Source organism: Callithrix jacchus, chromosome 1 (assembly GCF_049354715.1).
Source record: "Callithrix jacchus isolate 240 chromosome 1, calJac240_pri, whole genome shotgun sequence".
Classification (NCBI taxonomy): domain Eukaryota; kingdom Metazoa; phylum Chordata; class Mammalia; order Primates; family Cebidae; genus Callithrix; species Callithrix jacchus.
Window position 1 is genome coordinate 182571380 of NC_133502.1, and position 20485 is coordinate 182591864.

Consider the following 20485-nt stretch of genomic DNA (forward strand, 5'->3'; position numbering starts at 1 on the left):
CACCGCTCGGTCTGGCCCGAAGTTCCCCTCCCACTGCGGAGACCTGCCCCCTCCAAGGCCCTGTATTTGTTATTCTTGCTTCTCTTTTGGATTCAGAAGCCAGTATCTGTAGCTCCAGGCAGAGTCCCTCTGAACAAGAAGCTTCCCAAGACCAAAAATCAGGCACCTGAACATGGGGCTTGCCCCGGTGACGAAGGGGGCTCATTAGAGCTGACCGGGGCAGGGCAGGGCGCTCGCTGGGTTTAGGGTCTCCTCCAGCCAGCTCTGGACCCCAGTGTGAGAGCAGGCCTGAAGGTCCCGGAGCACCCACTGCAGCAGCATCGACCGAGCACAGGTGGAGGGGCACTCGGGCCTCCAAAGAGCTTCCGTGCCTGGGGTGGGGGTGTCCTGGGATGGAGGGTCCTGGGGTGGTGGTGTCCTTGGGTGGGGGTGTTCTGGGGTGGGGGTGTCGGAGAGGCGACTCATGGCTCCACCCTGCAGGGATGGGGGCACATCAGCCAAGCACTTCCCACTTGCCAGGCACCTGGCTGAGAGCCGGGTCCCCAGCCAGCCCCTGAGAGGGGCTTCTAGCCCCTTTGACAGAAGAGGTGGCAGGGCCCAGAGGTGCCACGGGACAGCCAGGACATGCTGAGGCACGATCTGAACACAGGTGTTGGAGAGCTCAATGCTGTGCTGTCTCTACCCCAGGAAAGTGTCGGCCGCCCAATGCCCAACCACACGCAAGGCCAGGCCCGGAGCAGACGGGTCCCCAGGCAGGGGCTGCATGAGGACGGCTCGGCTACCAGGGCAGCAGGAAGGAGCGGACGCCGCAGCCATCCGGAACTCGGACAGAGGATGTTGACAGGCCGGGAGGATGAGCCGGTGCAGACTTCCTGCCACAGAGACACAGAGCCTGGAGGACAGGCAGCCAGGCGCTGACCTGGGCCCAGCCCCGCCTCCAGCCATGTCACAGAGCCCCACTGCTGACCTCTGGCCCACAGGACCTCCTGCTGTCAGCCAGCTGACTTCGCCAGGGCCCCAAGCTCCCCAACAGGACCCAGCTGAACTCAGTTGAAACAGCATTCGGGGAGCACAGGTGCCAGTGATGAGGGAAGGCGCTGCCAGCTGCACACCCTAATGCCCTGGCACCTGTCAGGGAGCCTACCAGTCACCCTGCCTCCTGCCTGCCTTCTCTCTCATCCCAAAGTGCCATCTTCCTCTCTCCATTCACCTTCATTCTGTGGCCCAGAAAGCCAGCGACACCAGGACAGGGTTTCTGCCTCTCCTGCTCAATGCCAAGAGGAGTGCATGGCAAACAGAGTGGAGGGCAGAGTGATGGGCATCCAGGAGCAGGAGGCCCAGGCCCGGAAGCCATGTGGCCAGAGGGCAGAGCCAGTCAGCCCTGGGGCCATCTCTGGGCTCTGGCACCTGGCTCTCTATCTCCCAACCTCCCACAAACCCAAGTGCCCATTTTGCTGGTGGGGAGGGGGGAACGAATGGCACTCCAGAGGCCAGAGACACAGCACCAGGCCTCAACCCCCACACAGCTGTGCGACCTCCTGACTGGTTCATCACCTGTCCCCTCCTTCATCCATTAACTGGGACAGAGCCATCCCCACCTGGTGCCATGCAGGGTCTTCCGAGGACCAGGGGAGGTGCCAGTGCTGGGCAGTCCTGAAACAAACCCTCCCAGGACAGAGAAAGGGCGCATGTCAGGGCAGAGGGGCCCTGGACACAGGATCTTTCCCCAGGACACCAGGGTGCTGCCCCTGACCCCGACACCACAGAAGCTGATGACCACCCAGCTGCCCGGCCAGCTGTGGGTCACGGCCACCTCTCTGGAACTTTCTATCACGCATCTCTCTGGGTCTCAGACTCATCATCTGCTGCAGGGAAACACCATCCCCTGCAAGGCAGAAGGAAGGACACCAAGCAGGTGGCCCGGTGCCAGCCAGGTAAAGCTCTGCGGTGAGTGGCGGCTGCTGCCTTCTGTCTCTAATCGTCAGAGCTGCCGGCAAGCAGCTTCCTCCACCCCAACTGCTGCTGGAACGTGGATTTCAAAAACTGCAACACCCCTTCCAACAATGATCTGGAATGAAGCCATGTGGCAGCGCCACCAGCCCTTGGCCACACAGAACCTTCTCTGTAGAACAGCCACCTGCCTCCAACCCTTAGCTACCAAAAGCCATCTACTTTTCAGGGCATCTCAAGTGTCACCTCCTCCAGGAAGCTCTCCGCCATCACCCTACTTCCAGGGATCTAAATACCACATTTGCTGAGGACTAGCACAGCCTTCTGTGGACCAGCATAGCCTGCTGTGGACCCAGCCAACAGCCAAGCCTGCATGAGCCCCACCTCCCGCCCGGTCCAGCCCGGGAGGCCCTGGGGAGAAACAGGAGACGGGGTGAGGCCCCTTCTTCATCCCGGGTCACCGGCAGGTTCTTCCTTACCCATGGACCTCCCTGTGACTATTAGCAGCTCCCCTTACCCATCTCAGACTTCAGTGTCGCAGGACCATCTGGTTCACCTGACTCTGCTCGCCCCAGAATGCCGCCTCCTGCAGACGAGCACTAGTGACCACAGCCACATCCACTACACCAGCTCGGTGGCCAGGTGTGCCCAGTAGCACACCCAGGGCTTCAGCTCCCAACTGGCAGCCAGAACGGAGGGAAGGAGAGGCAGGCAGTGAGGCTGCAGCCCCAGGAGGAGAGCCACTCCCTCAGGCCACCCGCTGCACCCTGCTCTGATGCTGAGGGAGGGCCAGCGCCCTCACTAGGAGTGAGCCACTGGGCTCGGGGTGAGGGTGCCTGTCCTGAGGCTCAGTGGGGCCTGCTGCAGGTAGAAACTGTGCTGGGCGCCAGGGACACACTTTTTGCACTAAATCTTTCCAAGAGGCCGGGCGCAGTGGCTCACACCTGTAATCCCAGCACTCTGGGAGGCCGAGGCGGGTGGATCACGAGGTCAAGAGATCAAGACCATTCTGGTCAACGTGGTGAAACCCTGTCTCTACTAAAAATACAAAAATTTGCATTTTTACATGCTGGGCATGGTGGCGCACGCCTGTGGTCCCAGCTGCTCGGGAGGCTGAGGTAGGAGAACTGCTTGAACCCAGGAGGTGGAGGTTTCGGTGCTTGCACTCCAGCTTGGGTAACAAGAACGAAACTCGGTCTTAAAAAAAAAAAAAAGTCTTTCCAAGAGTCTGCAAAGTGGCCACGGTCATCCCATTTCAGACAAAGAGGCTGAGCTGGAGGGACAAGGCCACCAAGAAGCTTCTAAGAGTGGCCTAGCAGGCGAGTGTGGTCCCACTGCCACCCCCGCGGGCCGCTCATCGCATCTCCAAGCATTCCCAAGAATCTCTTTATGGCAGTTTCCTTCCAGACACAAGCAGCCCAGCCTCCATCAGGAGCAAAGGCCCCTCTATACTGCCCCAAGGGTGGGAGTGGAGGTCACGGAGGTGCTCAGCCTGCTTCCTGGCACAAAGAGGGCCTGGGAGAAAGCTTTGCTCTAACTGAGCACTTCCTGTTTGGCCCCTGCCAAGGGCTTTCGATACAAATCAGTCAATGCGACCAGCTGTGTGGACCAGAAGGGGAAAGCCCCGGGCACCAAGAGCCTTTATCAGGGACCCGAGCAGACCTGAGGGCAGGAGAGGCTGCCAGGACAGGCCTCTAAGGAGACAGCAGCAGTGAGCCAGGCGAGAAGGTTCCCCTACAGGGAACTGCGGGGGAAAGGCCCTGAGTTGGGAGGCACAGAAAAGTGGCCAGCAGCTGAAGCTGGGGCACCAAGGGCCAGGGAGACCCCACGGGGGCAACACCAGCAGGGCTGGTGACTCCAGGGCGGTAGCGCCAAACCGTGTGTGGCTGCAGCACATGTGGCCAGGCCAGGCTAGCGGCACAGGAGGCCACAAGAGGGGAACCTAGGACAGGGCTGGGCTGCCGCCTGCTTTCGTAGGGCCCGCCGCCTGGTTCCGCAGATTCTGCAAGCCAAGCAAACGTTGTTACATTTTTAAATGGTTGAGCCGGGAGGAGGAGGCACGAAAATAATAGTTCATGTTAAGGTGAAAATTACGTACATTTCAAATGTTATTCTACAAAAACAAGTGTTACAGGCACACAGCCGTGCTCCCCTGCTCACAGGCCAGCCAGGGCCGCCTTTGCGCTGCACGGGCAGAGTTGCCGGGTCGTGACAGATGCCGTCTGGCTCACAAAACCTAAAACATTTACTATCCAGCCCTGCACTGGAACATGTGCCGCTGCCAGCTCTCAGAGAGAGAGACGGCAGTGGCCAGGCTGGGACACCGGGAAGGAAGGAGATGACCTCAGGGGCAGTCAGGAGGGAGGCCTGCTGGGGCCTCAGCTGGGGACTCAGGTCTAGGCCTATGTGTAAAGCCAGGGTCTCCCACACTGGCCCCAACAGGTTGCCAACGCTGTCCTGAAAATCCCAACCCTCAAAGGGGAAGCCACAGCCCACAAACATCGCCAGGACACAGGGACGGACATGTGTCCCCACAGGTCTCAAAAGAGGGCATTATGCTGCCCAGCACCCAGGCCAGGACCAACATCCTACCAGAAAACGCAGAAAGAGTTCCTCCAGGGAGGAGACATCGCAGGCCCCAGGTCTCATGGCAAGAAAGGGCTCAACAGGATGCTCACCCACGCCTGGCCCCACACAAGGTCCTGCCTCCAGGACTCCACCGCCCTGACCCTGGGGCCCCAACCCATCTCCAAAGCCCAAACCACAGGCAGATTCGAGTCACTGCTCACGGTGGCCTCCACACTTCACACCCATCTCATCCCGGCCCATGCCAAAGCCAGGCTTCTTGCCATCACAACACTCAGTACAGAACCCTCCCTCTTCACCAATACCAGGTTATGCCCTCTCTATGGCCCAGGGTCCTTCCTGCTGACCCCAGGCCCGAGTCTGGGATTCTGCTCAGCACAGCCTTCAAGTGCCACTCCCAGTCAGTCCCTGTCACTAACAGCCGGGGCTCCCGCCCCAGCCCCACCCCAGGCTCCCCGGCGCCTGCCAGCAGGAACGCAGTGCTCAGAACATGAGCGTTTGGCACCCTCATTTATTTATTTGTTTGTTTGTTTGTTGAGATGGAGTTTCACTTCCATTACCCAGGCTGGAATGCAATGGCGCGACCTCGGCTCACCGCAACCTCCACCTCCTGGGACCAGGCAATTCTCCTGCCTCAGCCTCCTGAGTAGCTGGGATTACAGGTACACGCCACCATGCCCAGCTAATTTTTTGTATTTTTAGTAGAGACGGGGTTTCACCACATTGACCAGGATGGTCTCGAACTCTTGACCTCGTGATCCACCCGCCTCGGCCTCCCAAAGTGCTGGGCTTACAAGTGTGAGCCGCTGCGCCGGGCCCAACCTCGTTTTTATTACTGTCCCCACAAGGAGCCTTTCCAGATATGTTTCCTAATCTCCCTCCCTGCATGAAATTTTAATACTGCAGATGCATGGTCTCTGTGGGTTTTTTCTTTTTTCTTTGAGATGGAGTCTCGCTCTGTTGCCCAGGCTGGAGTACAGTGGCCCAATCTGAGCTCACTGCAACCTCCACCTCCTGGATTCAAGTAATTCTCCTGCCTCAGCCTCCTGACTAGCTGGGAATACAGAAGTGTGCCACCACATCCAGCTAATCTTTTTTATTTTTACTAGAGACGGGGTTTCCTGTGTTAGCCAGGATGGTCTCAATCTCCTAACCTCATGATCCGCCCACCTCAGCCTCCCAAAGTGCTGAGATTACAGGCATGATCCACTGTGCCTGCCCTGTTTTGTTTTTTCTTTTGAGGGCACCTTACTCTGTCACCCAGGCTGGAGTGCAGTGGTGCGATCTCAGCTTACTGCAAACTCTGCCTCCCAGGTTCCAGCGATTATCCTGCCTCAGCCTCCCAAGTAGCTGGAATTACAAGTGTGCACCACCATAATGGCTAATTTTTTGTATTTGTAGTAAAGACGGGGTTTCACCATGTTGGCCAGGCTGGTCTTGGACTCCTGACCTCAGATGATCTGCCCACCTCGGCCTCCCAAAGTGCTGGGATTACAGACGTGAGGCTGAGGCATGAAAATTACTTGAACCCAGGAGGCAAAGGTGCAGTGAGCCAAGATTGCACCACTGCACTCCAGCCTGGTGACAGAGGGAGGCCCTGTCTTAAAAAAAAAAAAATCAGATAAGTAACATATATTATTATAATTAGTGCTACACATTTCTTTTTGCTTTTTTGTTGCAACCACCAAAATTCTATAAATATAAATGTGGCTTACATTACATTTTTATCAGGCAGCACTGATACAGACAGAAAACAAATACACACGTCAACATGTGTAGACACATATGGATACAGAGACACATATATAAATAACGTACACACAGCAATTCCCCAGGTGTGAACATGAAGAGCACCTGGAAGCAGGAACGCCCAGCAGCACTGAGCACACCTCACCTGATCTTGCCTTCTTTTTTTTTTTTTTTTTGATACAGACTCTTACTCTGTCAACCAAGCTAGAGCTCAATGGCATGATCACAGGTCATTAACGACCTCCGCTTCCCTGGTTCAAGCAATTCTGCCTCAGCCTCCTGGGTAGCTGGAACTGCAGGAATGTACCACCACACACAAATAATTTTTGTATTTTTAGTAGAGATGGAGTTTCACCATGTTGAGCAGGCTGGTCTCGAACTCCTGACTTCAAATGATCTTCCCGCCTAGGCCTCCCAAAGTGCTGGGATTACAGGTGTGAGCCACCCCACCCAGCCACCATCTTGCCTTCTAAAAACCCCTCTCCACTAGAGTTCCTCGGACAAACAGCTGCTTCCTAAGCTGGGACAATGAAAACGCAGGGGGAGTCTGGAACACCTTCTGCCGGAGAATCAGGCACAGGATTCACATGTCCTCTGCAGCTTTGGAGGAATCAAAAGACACAGGCAGGCCGGTGTGACATGGTTCCCACTGGTCAAACCTGAGACTATATGAGCATCAACATAAATAATGATGGTGACAGGTTCCATGAATGGTATAAAATAGGAAACTGTATGTAATCCAAACCAGAAACATGGCAGGAAGGGACGGAATGAGAGAGGGAGGGAGGGAAAAGAAAAGCAGGGATGGGATGAGAAGAAGAGGAAGAAAAGAGAGAGATTAGCAGGGAAGGACAAAGGAAGGAAAGGAGGGAGAAAAGAAGCAAGTGTCAAGACAGGGATACTGACTCAAAGCATCTTCTTTAAAGATGTGTTCCATTGCACTCCAGCCTGAGTAACAAGAGCGAAACTCGGAAAAAAAAAAAAAAAAAAGATATGTTAACAGCAAAGTGAAAGAAAGTAACTTTACAGTGAAATCAAGCAAACTCCACCTAAGCAGAGAAACCACACACATCAGGCTCACTAGGGCACATCAAGCCCAGCGCCACCTGCTAGCTGGAGGCGAGAAGGATGCCCCAAGGAGGCTGTGCTGGGCCCCTACAGGTGCGTGGCCTGACCCTGCAAATGGGGGAACGTTCTGTAACCGGAGGAGGCTGTAACCTTCCGGAGAGTCAAGGTCGTTAACATCAAAGAAAGGCTGAGGAACAGCGCCAGGCTGACGGAGAGGCACACAGCCACAGGCAGCCCAGGGTCCTGAGGCCACTCTTCTGTGCTGTGAAGGGCATTTGCTGGGACAATTGCAGAAAAGTGGCCGGGTGACGGACTGCTGCCATTTGCTGGATGGAGACAGCGGTGCTGTGGTTATGGAGAATGTCCTTGTTAGTGGGAAACATGGGAATGCATTTGGGGGGCAGAGCATCGAGTCCCACACTTACCCTCAAATGGTTCAAGAAAAACTCACGTGTGCTATACTTACAACTTTTCCTATGACTGAGATATTTTCAAATTTTTTTAGAAAATAAAATCTAACCCCCAAAACAGAAAAGACATCCTTGTCTTCCTTACAACCAGCATTACCTCCTCTGCTCCTGGCAGCTTAGTGTTTTGGACCTCGGCCGCACCAGCCAAGCCCCTTCTGCTGGCACCGGGAGCCCTTCGGGGCTTCCATGTGGCTGGCTTTTCAGTCACCAAGCACCTCATCAACATCCGATGGGGTCCTTGTGTGACCAGAAGCTTCATGAGAGCAGGGACAGCCCCAGCCTGTTCTCCTCCCTCGCAGGCACAAAGCCTGTGTGGCACATGGCAGGGATTCAGGAATTATTCCTCAAATGAAGGCACAGAGGGACAAAGAGGTAAATGAACAGAGGGAGGCTGGGTTCGGAGGGACCCAGAAAGGAGCAAGCCCAGCCGTGGCCCTGCCTTGGAGAGGCACACACCTGGAGAGGGGCAGCCACATGAAGGTGCTCCGGAAATACTCAGTGTCTCATTAGAATCACCCTTCACACGCTCCAGCTGTCTAGCCACTGAGTTTTGCAGAACCAGCAACAAAAGTACCATGTAATGAAACAAAGAGTGGAGAGGACGAGGCCAGAGAGACGCCTGGAGCACTGGGGGGTGAGACTGAGGCTCGAAGCACATGCAGGACAGGGTGGGGACAGGGTGAAACCCAAGGAGGCTGGCTGCCAAGGGGAGGCAGCCCCTACACCAGCTCCTACAGGAAGAACTGGGCTAGAAGGAGAGGTCGTCTTCCAGCAAGGGCACAGCTCATGATAGCACACATGGAAAAGGCCCTGGAGGGGGGTGCCAAAAACGTCGCCAGGCTGGCATGTCCAGGAAGAGGCAGGGAGCAGGGGGGTTGAGGGGGAGGTGGGGGGCAAGTTCTGGCACATGCGGGACCAAGCCTGTGCATGGTGTCCCAGCAATGGCTCCCTGATCTGTTTTATGGGGAGGAGGCAACCAGGGTGACGTGGGCAAGTCAGAGGCTGGGCGGGTGGTGCCCTAAGGGTGCAAACTGCGGACACTGGCACAGGCAACCTCAGGACCTCCCGACCGAAGCTGCTCTGGACATACCTGGTATCTTGTTAAGGTCAGCAAATTGTGGCCATACCCAATTAGTTTAATTAAACCCACGGGGCTTCCAGGCACTCTGGATAAAAAATAAAATAAAATAAAGTAGATCCTGCCAGCTTGAGAGATGAGCAAGTGGGCAACAGGGATCTCTGTGACCACCTCCGAGCCCCGGCTCTGCACACAGCAGATGCTGCATAAATGCACATTGCTATGACGCTCCATCAGGGCAAACAACCCAGCCTAGATCAAACTCAACGTGGGAGGGGTACTCCAAGTCCTCTGAAACCAGGATGCCACCATGAGAAGCCAGGAGAAATTCCGGAAGGAGGAACATCATAGAGCCCTCCATGAACATCATAGTGCCAGACATGTCAGGACTGGCAGGGACGTGGGAGACCCTGTGGGCCCTGCAACTCACCAGCCAGGGATCACAGGCCCCTACCCCCAGCCCCAGCCACCCCATGAAAACAGACACACACCGTGACAACCCAAGAAGGAGGCCAGGACATGTCTCAGAGTCCAAAAGAGAGCAGCTTAGGAATGGCGGAAGGCACCATTCATTTCAACAGTCCTGGGAGGGAGACTGCAATCCCCATGATGGTTTTGCCACTTCCTGATCTGGGTGAGAGGGAGTGGTGGGTTCGGGGCAGCGGGGAGTCACTCAAGCTCTCTGAACCTTGACGGCCTCACCTATCAAACACAGGCGGCACCCCCCACCTACCGTTGTGCTTGGCCCACAGCAAGGCAGATAAGAAAGGGCAGATGTGATTTTTCCATGACCCAAACCACCATGGGTGATGGGTCCCCCACCCTCATCCCTTAAGAAATATGAGTTTCGGCCAGGCGCGGTGGCTCACGCCTGTAAACCCAGCACTTTGGGAGGCCGAGGCCAGGGGATCACCTAAGGAGTTCAAGGCCAGCCTGGACCACATGGTGAAACCTCATCCCTACTAAAAGTACAAAAAATACCTGGGTGTGGGCAGGGCACGGTGGCTCACGCCTGTAAACCCAGCACTTTAGGAAGCCAAGGCCAGGGGATCACCTGAGGTTGGGAATTCGAAACCAGCCTGGCCAACATGCAGAAACCCCATCTCTACTAAAAATACAAAATTAGCTGGGCATGGTGGTGTATGCCTGTAATATGAGCTACTTGAGAGGCTGAGGCAGGAGAATCACTTGAACCTGGGAGTCAGAGGTTGGGGTGAGCCAATATCGCGCCATTGCACTCCAGCCTGGGCTACAAGAGCAAAATTCCGTCTTGAAAAAAAAAGACAAAAACAAAAACAAAAAAATTAGCCGGGTGTGGTGGCAGGTGCCTGTAATCCCAGCTACTCGGGAGGCTGAAGCAGGAGAATTGCTTGAATCCAGGAGGTGGAGTTTGCAGTGAGTTGAGATGGCGTCACTGCATTCCAGCCTAGGCCACAGAGCAAGACTCTGTCTCAAAAAAAAAAAAAAAAAAAAGCTGGTGGCGCACACCTATAGCTCCAGCTACTCAGGAGGCTGAGGCAGGAGAATCACTTGAACACGGAAGGTGGAGGTTGCATTGAGCCGAGATGGTAACATCGAACTTCAGACACAGAAAGATTCCATCTCAAAAAAAAAAAAAGGAAAGAAAGAAATGTGAGTTTCCCAGATAGCAAGATAGCAGACAGCAGACAGAGAAATGAAGTCCTTCTCCAATCCCTATGCAGCCAGAGGAGGTAAAGCAGTTTCTCCACGTGTGAATGTACAGATGGGGCTGTCACAGCCAATATGAGGCTTAAGGGAGCACCCGCAGATGTCCCTGTGCAGACAACAGCCATACTAAAGGTGGCCCACCCTCCACAAGACGGAGGAGTGGAGGTCGAGCTTGCCCTCGATAAACAGCTGAAACGTGTCAGAGGCCAGGTGATGTTCATTTTCTGGGCACTGTGCTAAGGGCGTGCCTTCTGTGCCTGTCCTCAGCAAATCCTCCCAGCTTGGCTAAGAGGGAACTGCTATGACTGTTCTCATGACACAGATGGGGAAACTGAGGCACTGGAGGTCATTGCCTATGTGGGATGGGACATTGCCAGGATTCAGTCAGAGCCCAGAAGCACACAGACACATACCCATCTGGGCCAGGCCTCCTACCGCCCAGGCCCCTAGACATCCTCTACCAGCCCAGCTGCAGGCTCCGTAGACACCCTTCCACTGGCCCGACAGCAGGGCTCAAGGGGCCTGTGTCAGGCTTAGTTCTGCTGCCTGGCGGATGGTTCCAGAGACTCGAACTTCCAGTGCAGGGGCTGAGCCAAGCCACCTGCCACAACCAGGGCCCCCTCCTCTTCCCATCTTCCCAAACCACAGCGGGGGTGAGTCCACCAGGCAAGGCTGGCTTTCTCCCAAGCCTCCTCTGTGGTGACCCAGCTGCCCTGCCTCTGCGTTGAGCCCCAGCCTGCAAGCAGCCGTGAATCCCGCTGGAGCAAGTCAGCCTGGGCAGCCCCTGCACTGGTTCGAGGCCCAGCCCTGCTCCCCACAGCTGCCCATCTCCGCAGTTTCTCCCACCAGAAGGTGCAGTCGACTTCCCAGTCCCAGCGAGGCTCTGAGAACAGGTGAGAGGACAGATCTGGGGAAGCCCTCTGCAGCCGTGACCGCCACCCCTGCCACTCAAACCTGACACTGCAGGAAGAGGGGCTGGCTCCAGGGAGGCCCCTGAGGGCTCCTGCTGAGTCGGCCCTGGCGCTCCTGGGTAATTGGGTAATCATTACCGAGTGGGAGGGCGGCCCATTCCCCTCAGGGCTGGCCTTTGTCAGCGCCCCCAACCCCGCAGACAAGGCCCAGTCTCCTAGGAAACGCAGTTACCGCCAAAGGGCAGTGGCCTCCCAGCCCAGCCTGGAACGTTTGGTGACTCACTCTCCCTCCTTCCCGGGCACCACGTCCCACTGGTGAATGGTCCCTGTCCACGTGGAGTTGCTGCGTGCAGTGAAGAGCGGCCGAGCCCACTGGAGGGTCGCACCTTGTAGGCGCTGGCTGGACCCGGCTGGCACTCCCTCTGCCTCCCCCCACCTCTTCTAAGCTGCCCCTGATAAGGATTCTGAGACCCCCAGAAGACAGGACAGAAGCCTCGATTCTGCTCAAGTCTTAACCAAGTTCCCTTTAAGAAGCCAAGAAAAGCAGCTCCGTTCAGCGGAGCAGACATTTTTCTGCTTGGCCCTGCGGCCGCACGCGTGCCTCCGCTGCGACAAAGGCCACCCTCAGCACCCGACGGAGGGGCGGAGGTGTTGGGGAAGCGAAGGGGGCCCCGACTGGCGCCAAGTGGCCCGGTCTCGGGGATAACCGAGTCGGCCCGACCCGAACCCGGGTCCTGAAAGGCGGAGGCCGGCGAGGGGGCGGTGCCCGGTGCGCACCGGCTCCCTCCGGCCCCGAGGGCTCCCGCCCCGCGCCCCTCCCGGGCCCTGCAGCCGCGCCCCGGGCAGGCGCAGGGATCGCGCCCGCTCTTTCTCAGGCGTCCGGCCGGCAGGCGAGAGGCCGGAGGATGCGCCCCACGAGGCGCACACCGGACTCGGCAGCCTCCCTGGGGACGGAGGGAACACACACACAGGGCCCGGACGCCGGACTCTCCCCAGTCCCGGTTGGCGCAGACCGCGGAACCGGCGCACGCGGGACCCGAGCAGTGCCCGCGGGCGGCGGCGGCGGCGCGTCCCGGGCTGGAGAGACTTTGCCAACTTCCAGCCTCCCGAGGTCGTGGCTCCAAGGCCCCGTGTCGCGCCCTCCCTCCATCGCCTCTCCCGCCGCCCGCCCGCGTCCCCGAGCCCGGCCGCCCCAGCCCCCGCGTTCCGTCTGCGCGTCCGGCAGCGCGAGCGCCGAAGCCCGGGGCTCTCCCGCCGCGCCGGGCGCTCACCTGGGACATCTGCGGCCGGAAGTTGATGTCCTTGAGGTCGATGGAGCCGGGGGAGAGGTTGTGCAGCAGCTGGCACAGGAGCACCCCGTCGCGCAGCGCCTGCGCCAGGTCGAAGACCACCGCGGAGGGCCACACCACCCGGTGGTTGGGCGGCAGGACCTTGCAGTCGATGAGCCAGCGGCCGCACTGCCGCCACTGCTCCATGGCGCCCGCGAGCCCGACCGGCTCAGGGCAGTGCGCGAGCCAAAGTGCGGCGGCCGCCGGGCATCCCGCCCGCTCGCGCCGGGCTCGGGGCCGGGGCGGGGCTTCGCGCAGGCGGCCCCGGGTCCCCGCTGCGCCGCCGCGCGTCCCCTCCTCTTCCTCCTCCTCCTCCTCCTTCTTCCCGGGCTGCTCTCGGGCCGCTGCTCCCGCCCACGTGCGGCCCGCGGGGCCGGCCAGGGGCAGCGCGCCGGACCCCTGCTTCACACACAAGCGCGCCCGCGGGCCCCGGGCCGGGCTGCACGTCGCCAGCCGCCGCAGCGCTCCGCGATCCCCGCCGCCGGGCGCCGCATTCTGCGCTCGGAGCGCCCCGCGGCCGCCGCTGCTCCTGCCCCGCCCGAGACAAAGGCCCGGCGGGGTCGCTCGCTCCGCGCGTCCCGGGCCTGGGCCGCCCGCGTCGCCGCCGCTTTGTTCGCCCCGCCCACGGTCTCCGCGCCCGGCGCTGCGACTCGACGACTCCGCGGCTCCGGGGCTCCGGGGCTCTGGGGGCGCAGGGGGCGCGGCCACGGCCGGGCGGGGCAGGGGCGGGGCCGGAGCACTCGCCTGGCGCCTCCCCGCGTCCCAAGCGCCGCCCCCGCCCCCCTACTTCCTGCCCCGAGACCGCCCGCCAAAGTTGCGGTGGGCTGGGGCTGCGGCTCAGGCCCTGGTCCCGCTGAGTTTCTCCGAGGGCGTCTGGACTTTGGTGCGCCCTTCTCCCTGGGTGAGCGACCTCGCCCATGGAGTGATGGCCGGGCGTCCCTCCCGGGTGCCTTTGGACCTCTGTGGAGATCAGGAGGTGGCCCCTGTCGCTCTGGGCGCCCTCGCGTGGCCGTTCGGAAAGGACAGACTCGGGAGGGGGCCCCCGGGCTGGGCCGAAGCTTCCTGAGCCCCCTTGGCCCATCAAGCCGCTCCGGCGGGACATCCTAGGCTGAGGCTGAAGGCGCGCCGGCCCAGGACCCCCAGAGCCCTCTTCCTGCTCTCCGCCCTCTTCCTGGCCGGAGCCCGCAGGAAGACCCCCGACCCTGCACAAAGGCCAAGATTCCCCAGCGTTTGGCCTAGAGTCATGGCCACTCGCAGCTGCCCAGCGGGCAGTTCCTGGCGTCCAGGGCGGAATCTGTGACCCAAGTGAGAGCAGGAAGGTGCTCTCTGCCCAGGGTCTCAGCCGGCCCCCATGCGAATCCGCCCGGTCTCCCTTCTGGGCCACACCCTGGGTGGTGGGGGCGAGTTCTGTCCAGCTGGCTACGTGTGACGGTGGGAGGGGCTTCAAGGACATAAACAGATTCTGCAACTGAAATTATATGGATCCTGGCTCAGCTGCCGGAACCGCGGGTTTTCACTGCTGATTCACTGGGGGACACCAGGCAAGTCCAAGCCCTTCTCTGAGACAGGCTCAGCCCCGGAGGCCGGGTGCGGTTTCTGAGGGCTCCCATCCTGGACTCTGGTGGAACCTTGGGCCTCTACAAGCCGGGACAGCACTGGGCAGCACTCCCGGACTCCTTAACCCTTGTCTTCCCGGTGCAGGGGCCAGAACGAGGCTATGCGAACCCAGAGAGGGTCCCCTGGGCCCAGGGCCTCCGATGGGTGTCCTGTCCCGGGAATTGGCCTCTGCAGAGAGTCACACTTGCGCCTTCTCCACTTGAGGTGGAAGCAGGGGGTCCCAGATTAGGGTCTGGCCCACACAGAGAGGTCAGGACAGAGCTGGCCCCTGTAGCAGTAAACTCAGGCCAGGTGACAGGTGAGCCGGCAGCTCCTGTCTCTTGCCTTTCCCTGCGAAAGCAGCAGTGGGCACCTTTAGGGCAAGCAGGAGAGCCTTCCTCACCAGAGGAAGATGGGGCAGCAGGTGGACCCTCGGCATCTCCCTAGTAAATCAGAAAGCCAAGAGTGGAGCCTGAGCCGGTCCCTCCAGCACCATCTGAGAGCCCCCACTGAAGCCTCCTTGTGCAAAGCCTCATCTCCTCGGCTGTAGAGTGGGGAGACTCCACCTCTCCTGCCAGACTTGCATGTGAAGAATGGGTGGATAAATTATCCAGAGGCTTCCCACGGTCCTGGGACAGAAAGGGCTCCCAGAGGAAGAGCTACCAGCTCTCCCAACCCCTCTGCCGAGTATAGCACAGTGATGCACCATGGCAGCTTCCCCAGGCAGCTCCCTCAGCAAGGGGGCGTCTGTCCTCACTATCCTCGGCCTGCCTGCTCTGGCCAAGAGGGGACCCAGGCAGCTGCCTGCCAACAATGCCGTGGGCACCTGCTGCCCCCTGGTGGCTCTGTCACCACCGGGCACCTGGCTGCACCCAGGCGGGGCTGCACGGAAAGTCTGGGGTTGAGCCTTGAGAAGAGACTAGTCAGGAGACACAGACCTCACATGGTGGCCCTGAACCACTCAGGCCTCTCTGGTTTCCAAGTCCTGATCAGCATAGTGGGGACACTCACCGGCCCGGTGAGTGTGAGTGAATCCTCGGAGGCTCTGAGGGCAGGATGGATGTGTATGAATAAAAGCTTGGTGGGGCCGCGTGCAGCAGCTCACACCTGTAATCCCAGCACTTTGGAAGGCTCAGGCGGACAGATGGCTTGAGTCCAGGAGTTTAAGACCAGCCTGGGCGACAAAGTAGGACCCTGTCTCAAAAATAAAATAAAAGGTAAAGAAAACAGGGCAGGAACTCCCTTTGTAACCTTTAGCATGGGTATAATGAGCAGATCGCAATTGCGTCAACTCAAGGCACATGCTGGGAAGACTAATAGAGGGGACGCTGTTCCGGAAGATCCTCGTCCGCTTGGACTCCGGGCTTCCTCCAGGACTGCCTGCCGCACACCTCCAGGGGGCGAGAGTGCTGTTACACCCTGGAGATGGGCTCCAGGGGGAGCTGCATATACAGACTGCCAGTGCACAGCTGCCAGTCCAGCCAAGTCGATGAAACCAGGGAGTGAGAAATGCCAGCAAGGGCCATGTACCCCAGTATGGGGGAGGTTCACAGTCGCTGCAGGAAGGCACAAGGCAGGACACACCCCAGGAGGGGGTGTCAAGGCTTCCAGGAGAAACCGAGGCTTGAGTTGACAACCAAAGATGGAGCCTGGTTGTGCTGACTGGGAGAAGGTGACGTGGAAGATGGAGGGACAGGCACGGGAGAACTAAGTCGGCCTGGACTGGGGCTTGGGCAGGAGTTGATTTTTAAACCACAAAGGAATTAAGTGTTGCCATGACCTCAGGCATTGACCAATAAACTGCAGCGTCCTCCTGAGTCCTTCTCCCGTTCTCCCTGGCAGCCACGTGGGCAGCGAGTACCAGCAGTTCACCTTCATGTTCTGTCCAGCCCTGCCCCCTCCTGTCCTGCCCCCACCAAGCCCAGGCCCCCTCTCCTTGGACATACTTCCACCCTTCCACCTGTCCTCTACAGCCAGCGAGGACCCAGTCAGCCCTCAGTGACACCCTGTCTCTCTTCTGCACAGATGGGCACTCTCTGGGCTTCTGCCTCGTTGGAGGCAAAATTTAGCAAATCACTAGAACTATGATTTTTATTTTATTTAAGATGGAATCATGCTCTGTCACCCAGGCTTGCGTGCAGTGGTGCAATCTTGGCTCACTACAACCTCCACCTCCTGGGTTCAAGTGATTCTCCTGCCTCAGCCTCCTAAGTAGCTGGGATTACAGGCACCCACCACCGCGAACGGCTAATTTTTGTAGTTTTAGTAGAGATGAGGTTTCACCATGTTGGTCAGGCTGGCCTCAAACTCTTAACCTCGTGAACTGCCCACCTCAGCCTCCCAAAGTATTGGGATTACAAGCATAAACCACCATGCCTGGCTGTAACTATGATTCTTAAATACAATATATTATTTTTTTTAATCCAATATGGTCTTTCAGGGAAGCCACAGATGCATTAAACTGATCCAGAGGCAGCTTATAAAAGGCAATGTAGCCCGGCGCAGTGGCTCATGCTTGTAATCCTAGCACTTTGGAAGGCCAAGGCAGGCAAATCATGAGGTCAGGAGTTCGAGACCAGCCTGGCCAAATGGTGAAACCCCGTCTCTACTAAAAATACAAAAAATTAGCTGGGCGTAGTGGCAAGTGCCTGTAATCCCAACTACTCAGGAAGACAGAAGGTGGAGGTTGCAGTGAGCGGAGATCGCGCCACTACACTCCAGCCCAGGCAACGGTGCAAGACTCCAGCTCAAAAAAAAAGTTGTGGGGGAGCAATGTAATCAGAGGCTGGATGTGGTGTATCATGCCTTTAATCCCAGCACTTTGGGAGGCTGAGGTGGGCAGATCCCTGAGTTCAGGAGTTCAAACCAGCCTGGGCAACATGGTGAAACACTGTCTCCACCAAAATACAAAAAATTAGCCTAGCGTGGAGGTGCACGCCTGTAGTCCCAGCGACTTGGGAGGCTGAGGTGGTAGGATCACTTGAGCCCAGAAGCAGAGATTGAATCAAGTCAAGATTGTACCGCTACATTCCAGCCCGGCTGACAGTGAGACCCCATCTCAAAAAAATAGTAAAAGGCAATACAATCTTATTTATTGAGGCATACTTTAACACTATTGCTATGTGAATTGACGTTATAATACATAAGATTGCACTTACAGGGCTGGGTGCAGTGGCTCACGCCTGTAATCTCAGCACTTTTGAAGGCCGAGGCGGGCAGATCACCTGATATCGGGAGTTCCAGACCAGTCTGACCAACATGGAGAAACCCCGTCTCTACTAAAAATACAAGATTAGCTGGGTGTGGTGGTGCATGCCTATAATCTCAGCTACTCCGGAGGCTGAGGCTGGAGAATCACTTGAACCCAGGAGGCGGAGGTTGCAGTGAGCTCAGATCGCGCCATTGCACTCCACTCCAGGCCAGGCGACAAGAGTAAGACTTATCTCAAAAAAAAAAAGATTGCACTTACATCCCACATTGCCACTTCCAAGTCATTATGTTTTAGCAGCATTCATAGCTGCATTAGCCAATCCTGTGTCTTGAGTCTGAGTGGCTGACCAAGCCATTCCATCACTTCTCATCACTATTATTGTACTGAGTGGTCCAACATAGAACTGACTCACCAAGCACATTGGTGAGCTGCCCGAGGTCACTAGCAGCACATGGAAAAGTCAAGTCCAAAAGCCAAGCCTCGCTGACATCTGTGTGCACCCCCAAATACATGCTGCTCCTGCAAGCGCTTTTCACGCCTAGAACCTTCTGCTGTCCCTGGATGCACTGATTTGGGTGGGTAGGTGATGAGGGAGGGAAAATGATCTGATGTCTAGAACACGTGGATACTGAGTCAGCAGCAGAGCACAGAGCCCTGGAGCCCATGTGCACACACACCCCCACCTCACCCCACTGCGGTGCCGAAACGGGCCCTTAGTTCAGGCGGGAGTAGCAAGGCTGAGAAATGGAACCCGGGGAGCCCAAATCTGACTTAGAGGAGGAAAGGGCAGCTGGAAGTGTCTCCACGCACCCTGTAGGTCCTGGAAGCCTGGGGACTCTTGGATCCTTGGGGCCCCAGAGAGGAGACCTCTGGAGACCTCTGGGATGAATGGATAGATGGATGGAGGGATGGATAGAGGGATGGGTGGAGGGATGGATGGTGTAGAGGGATGGGTGGAGGGAAGTAGGAGGGATGGCTAGAGGGAGAGACAGATAATGGAGGGATGAGTGGAGGAATGTGAGAGGGATGGGTTTAGGGATGGGCGGGGAGGGAATGAAAGGGTGTAAGAGGGATGGGTAAACAGGTGGCCACCATTGTGTGGGCAGCATGGCTGGCCTTCCCCTCTGGCTTCTCTGCCCAGTCACTCACACCACGAGTGATGCTCCAGCTACCACTCAGCACATCCTTCCTGCACCCAGGCGCTGAGCCAGGACCGCTTACATCCTAGGAGGCAGGTACTGTCATCGTACTGTGCCACAGATGAGATCGGCTCACAGAGCTTGAGGGACTTGGCCAAGGTTGTGCAGCAGGCAGAGTTCAGATTCGAACCCAGTTCCACCTTCTCCCATGCCTCTAGCAGAGAGGTTGGCTTTTGTTTTCTGCTGATAAATGATGATTTCAAGGGCAGTAGCATAGGACAATCTGACTCTATGACGAGCCCAGTGCCCCCTTCTGGGTTTCTGCAGAGCTGCCCTCATCAAACTAGTGTCCTCATTCACTGGGCAGCCCCAGCATCTGGTTTCTGAACAGGAATGCATGTTTAGCATGTTACATGCCACAGTGGAAGGGCTTGAGACTTTACCTCTCATTCAAGACTGTCTCTTTCCATACAGGCCTCCCCAGAGAACCACATCTAGCCAGACTGGGCACTTTCTCAATCCAGGTTTCCCCAACGAAACACCAAGACCTGCTGCAAGGTCTCAGTACTTTTCATCACAAGGTCCAAGGCCCAAGGGGCCCTCATTCCACAGCCAGCGTCCCAGAGATAGACTAAAGCTTCTCCTTCAAAGGAGCTCCACCCAAGGCTGGAGTCTGCCCATCATCCCTCCATCTGCCCCTCCATCCATCCCTCCCATATCCTGCTACTCAATCCTTCCATCCATCCATCCCTCTTCCCATCCCTCCATCCCTCCCACATTTCTCCACTCATCCCTCCACCCATCCCTCCCTCCCTCCATCCCTCCACCCATCCTGGAATCCATTCTTCCACCCATCCCTCCTACATCCTTTTATCACTCCCCCATCTATCCCTTAACCCATCCTTTCATCCTTTCTTCCACCCATCCCTCCCTCACCCATCCCTCCCCCACCCATCCCTCCCTCCATCCATCCCTCTACCCATCCTTCCACCCATCTCTTCATCCTTCTACCCATCTCTTCATCCTTTCACCCATCCCTCCATCCTTCCACCCATCCATTCCTTCACTCTTCCCTTCATCCATCCCTCCCTCCATCCATCCCTCCACCTGTCCTTCCATTAGCTCTTCCATCCATCCCTCCCCCATCCATTCCTCCCTCCATCCATACCTCCACCCATCCTTCTATCCATCCCTTCATCCTTCCACCCAACCATTCTTTCACCCATCCCTCCATCCTTCCACCCATCCATTCCTTCACTCTTCCCTCCATCCATCCCTCCACCTGTCCTTCCATTAACTCTTCCACCCATCCCTCCCTCCATCTATCCCTCCATCCATCCACTCATCTATCTCTCTATTCATCCCTCTATCCAATAAATTCATCCCTCCACCCCCCACCCATCTCTCCATTCATCCCTGTATTCATCCTCCATGTATCCCTCTCACATTCCTCCACCCATCCTCCCACATCCCTCCATCCACCCTTCCATCCTCCATGTAGAAAACACTGAGCACTGGCTTGGTTCATGAGGAAGGGCAAGTGAATGTTTGACTCTTCCCAACATGACAGGATAAAAGAGCTACTCTCATGTCCAAACCGCATGAACACCCACATTGTGCAAATTCCATTTGTAGCTACATCATGCAAATTCAGCTGTCACAATTTCCTGGGAAATTATAGGTGTAGAAAAAGACCATCTGGCCCACCAT

At 57.4% G+C, this 20485-nt stretch overlaps 1 protein-coding gene across 7 annotated transcripts in view; it reads right to left on the bottom strand.

Annotated features, from left to right (window-relative positions):
- The window catches only part of VAV2 (vav guanine nucleotide exchange factor 2), a 219675-nt gene extending 206161 nt beyond the window's left edge, over window positions 1–13514 (bottom strand). For all 7 annotated transcript variants that reach the window (XM_035262230.3, XM_035262224.3, XM_035262220.3 and 4 more), the window contains exon 1: window positions 12773–13514. In XM_035262230.3, coding sequence (XP_035118121.1) covers window positions 12773–12976 — 204 coding nt within the window. In that variant the 5' untranslated portion in view covers window positions 12977–13514. The remainder of the gene's footprint in view (window positions 1–12772) is intronic.
- Between the last annotated feature and the right edge of the window lie 6971 nt (window positions 13515–20485).